Source organism: Bidens hawaiensis, unplaced genomic scaffold, assembly GCF_021521415.1.
Source record: "Bidens hawaiensis isolate Kalapana, Puna unplaced genomic scaffold, B.hawaiensis_p1.1 tig00052962_1, whole genome shotgun sequence".
In the NCBI taxonomy this organism is placed as follows: domain Eukaryota; kingdom Viridiplantae; phylum Streptophyta; class Magnoliopsida; order Asterales; family Asteraceae; genus Bidens; species Bidens hawaiensis.
The window spans coordinates 54,836-58,949 of record NW_027499519.1 but is presented as its reverse complement, the minus strand read 5'-3'; the positions used below and the strand labels follow the sequence as shown (position 1 = coordinate 58,949).

The 4,114-nt window shown below is 35.2% G+C and overlaps 1 protein-coding gene across 3 annotated transcripts; it reads right to left on the bottom strand.

The window, feature by feature from the left end:
- Window positions 1-1,367: 1,367 nt before the first annotated feature.
- LOC143599833 (cyclin-dependent kinase inhibitor 7-like) lies at window positions 1,368-3,034 on the bottom strand. 3 transcript variants are annotated; one of them, XM_077077693.1, is made up of 5 exons: window positions 2,624-3,031; window positions 2,474-2,590; window positions 2,324-2,379; window positions 1,813-1,974; window positions 1,372-1,695 (listed from the first exon to the last, which is right to left on the bottom strand). In XM_077077693.1, the coding sequence occupies exons 1-5, from the start codon at window positions 2,840-2,842 to the stop codon at window positions 1,620-1,622; spliced, it is 630 nt and encodes a 209-aa protein (XP_076933808.1). In that variant the 5' UTR covers window positions 2,843-3,031; the 3' UTR covers window positions 1,372-1,619. The 3 variants fall into 3 exon arrangements, with proteins under 3 accessions (XP_076933807.1, XP_076933808.1, XP_076933806.1); XM_077077692.1 differs by having other exon boundaries at window positions 1,368-1,695; window positions 2,324-2,376; window positions 2,474-3,034; XM_077077691.1 differs by having other exon boundaries at window positions 1,374-1,695; window positions 2,474-3,028.
- Between the last annotated feature and the right edge of the window lie 1,080 nt (window positions 3,035-4,114).

Below are 4,114 nucleotides of genomic sequence, written 5' to 3'. Positions count from 1 at the left end.
AAAAGATTAGTAAACAAGCCGACAAATTTTCTGAATTCGGACCACCGACCCGAAATCATATCGGCGTTCCGCTCTGTACTCCCAACGAGCATGTAGAACGTCTCCCTAACCTTTGTCCAAAAAATCTTACTCTTTTGGTAGTCGGCTGCAAAATGAATAAATAAATTAGATTTCCATTTAACTTTTTTATTTAACTTTTTTATTAAAAATCATTTTTAAAAACGTTAAAACAATTACCGCAACGCCGATCCTCATAAATGACTATCCAAGCCCGACACAAGGCTTCCTTCTCATCCGATGACCACGGAGTGGCTTTCCGTTTCGTCCTCGGAGTCGAAGCCGGTCCTGACCCGTCCGTTGCAACTTGTTTTTTCCGGTGGACGCGTCTTTTTGGACCCGTAGCTTCACCGTGTGATTCTTGTGTCTCCGGAACAACAAAGTTAGGAGACGATTGTGTGTTGGATGGTTGAAAGCCGGATGATTCTTGCGGCTCCGAATAAAACATCGGTTGGTGCGGTGACGACCATAAATCATCGTCAAGATAATCTGAATCAAGGTTTGGGTACCAATTTCCAGCCATTTTTTTAAAAAAAAGTTGAGAAGATGAATTGATTTTGGGTGAATGTTTGAAGTTTTGGTATAAAAATGGGTGAAATGGGGTATAATTATATAGGAAAAATAATTTTTTTTTTGGGTTTGTTCGGCTCCCAACGGTCAAAAAACCCTCAAATCCCGTGCAGCCCTCTCTCTTCTCCCGCTAACCGGCTCACGCCTGCATTGTTTTTCGCGCTAGCGCCCCGTTAGCGCCCCCGCTAGCGCCTGGTGGTGTGGTGTTAGCGCCTGGGGGCGCGAGCGGAGGGGCTCTAGCGCCCCCGTTGAAGCCCCACACCCCTCAGTCTTATGTGGTCCTGGCTTTTTAGCTAGTATATTCTCACGGCTCACTAAACTATGCATAGAACCTAACAGAATAAAAATATAGGCTAAGAAGCTTTTAATAATATATATATAAATCAATTAATAACCAAAGTTGTTAAAATCCAATTTTAAAAATACATAACCAGAAACTGAAGAATTTAATTTAAGAAATACTCACTGAAAATTTGTTACACAAAAACGTCTTACGTTTGAACGTATAATATAATTTAGCTATCCGACCAACCACCTGTGATGATATGTTGTACTTGAGTGATACAACGTTTGGACATGGGTGCTGAAACACACGCCGTGGATCCACATGGGAGTCAGACAGTATATGCTTTCCGGCATTCAAACACGTGCGCGTAGCTTACACGGCAAGTCGTCAGTATCCTACCTCCATCACCGTCGCTACAACTCCCAACTCCGGCATCTAGTCTTCTTATTATTAACTAAATTCTATTAATAATTTTATAAATAACAATTAACATAAATATGATGTTACAAATTACAATCATCGATCAGTAATTCACTAATAATCGCAATTTTTATTGATAAACATGATCTTGAGTTGAAGAAATTGAAATTAGCATTCCACCTCTAATCTGAAGTTACAATTTATAAGTTTAACATGCCACATCTGATTTCAAACAACTGCACGCGCGTGTTTCATTATTCTCTAATCATCTTCATCGTCATCGTCTTTATTTTTCTTGATTTACTTGAATCCACTCGAAACGACCTTCCAAAGGAATATCATTTACAATGTCGTAATTATACCTGCAAATGATATATACCAGTTATTTAGCAAACTTTGATTTTTATATAATGATATTATTGTTACAGAAGCAAGTATATATATTAATAGGTTAATTAATTAATAATTAATTTACTGACTTGTTTTTAAAACGTTCGTTGAGATCTTTCTGAGCAGACGCAAAGAATTTTTCAAGTTCAGCTTCCGGTGGCATTTTCTCCACCGGTAAAACTTTCCTTCGGGAATTGTTCATCACCGTTGACTGTTTTTCCACTGCAGTTGACTCCACTTCGCATGGTATGCTGAAAGAACAGAAAGTAACTTATATTAGAAGTTGAAAGATATCCATAAATAAATAAGCAAACTAAACCCTCATTAACTGAAGATTAATTGAAGGGTCATGTTATAGCTTCACCATCCCTAGTCTAATTTACGCCATCAAACGGCAGTTCAAAACCACTGAACAGCGGTTTTGACAAAACAAAACATAAGGTTAAAACTTTGGAATATATTGGTGGTCGTTTGAACAATATCTCAACAATGTTCTGAACATCGATGGTCCAACTTTGAAAATTATGTAAACGACTGTTTGAAATGGTTGTGATTAGATGAAAGAAGGTGTGTATATATGGAATACACCCGAAAACTAACCTTTCGTTTCCATCTAAATTATTTATCGCAGTTGTTTCACTTTGATCAACACTCTCCTGCAAATTCAAAACCAAGCAAGTCATAAAATTTCAAAACAAATTTACAAAAGTGTTGAAACAATATAACTAGGTATATACATTATCACAGTACCTCCAGATCTGAAACTTTGATCAGTTTTTCTATTGATCCAGTACTAGAACAACAAGAACCCGTAACACCACCGGATCTAGTACTCACATCAGCTTCACAATTACAACCGCTTTGTTTCTCCTTCAACACCGAATTCAAATTAACATGAACCTCACACTTATCACTACTACTTTTAGTTTCCACAACCGGTGAAGGTGACTTCAGTTTCTCATTACCGAGCTTCCTTCTCTTCACCGCAACCGAATTATCCGCAACCTCGTCTTTCGCCATTGCCATAGCTCTCGCTCTAGTTTTTACGCCTACTACTTGTGTAACCTCCATAACAACCACCAGACCACACTGTTTGACTTCGTTATTACCTAGTTCCATTAATTCCTCGTCATATTATCCTGATAAGATCGCTTGTGTAGCTTCCGTTAACGATAATGATTCCGTTTGGTAGCTTCCAGTCACTCGTGTGGTCACGCTTTTTATCTCTCTCACCCCACCTTGATTTTAGGAGTATGTAGGCGTAACCATGGTATTATATTCACAAAAGATAAATTTATAAAATGACAATTACTAACACGACAAACGTCTACGGACCTTATAAATATTATAAACTATTTTCTTTTGGATTGCTTTTTTGAAATTTATGTTTTATAATAATTCGGCGGATAAATTAATAAAAGAATTTTAATTCACGTTCGCATTGTTAAGTTGGTGGTACGTACGGGTAAGTTGTTACCGGTAATAGCCGGTAAACGGAAATGCTTGCCACTCATCGTGCGATTATTGTCACACGTATGTATGTATGTATATCTTTTATTATTTACCTCGAATCTCGTAGTCCCGTCATGTTTGAATTTGATTTTGGACAATTTCATGTCCTCATTTACTACATTGTTCCTAACAATTATTGTTCATAATATTTCAACTATCAAACAAACAACGTACACTGTATTATGCTATACTTGACTGGGAGAGAGTAGAAGCATGGTGAGAAGACATTTACGGTAAATGATTTACCCTATTCCTTGACGTACGTGAAAATTCTTTTTATTTTCTTTTTAATGCAAAGTATATATACAGACACAAATAACAAAGATCAAATAGTTTCAACTTGAAAACTGATCATATACATAAAAGTATATTCGATGTTGAAATAATAAGTCTTTGAACAAGAAAATTCTGCTACGATGATATTAGAATATTGCACAACTAACATTGATGCGGCTCTAACCCGCCCGCCGGTCCATCTCAATAATAGTAGTAGATTCGATTCTGTAACAAGTTTGTGTTGTATAATTAATATAGTGTAAAGTATTATATTATATAACATGTATATAAAATAAAAATCTATTATGTAAATGAGTTTAATCATATATTATTTTTACTAGTTTTTAAACTTGTGTATTATACGAGATTTATCAAATAATAAAAATAAATAAAGTACGTTATTTGAAAGAAATAAATAAAATTAAAGGTAAGAATAAAATTAAATATAATACAAATAATAAGATGTCTATTATGTTAAATTTACAAATTAGAAAAAATCTCATTATGTATAACATTGACCAAAATTGTATACACCCATTACCTATAGATGACTATTATAAATTGAATGAGATGAGAAATTAAAGAATTAGAATGAAAATTATA

Bases quoted from the DNA above. Each gene is read 5' to 3' on its own strand.
- LOC143599833 (XM_077077691.1), bottom strand. From the start codon at position 2,842: ATGGAACTAGGTAATAACGAAGTCAAACAGTGTGGTCTGGTGGTTGTT. The intron at 2,380-2,473 runs GTACTGTGATAA...TTGAATTTGCAG, and splicing joins TCAAAGTTTCAGATCTGGAG to GAGAGTGTTGATCAAAGTGA. The intron at 1,696-1,812 runs GTCAGTAAATTA...TATCATTTGCAG, and splicing joins AACGAACGTTTTAAAAACAA to GTATAATTACGACATTGTAA.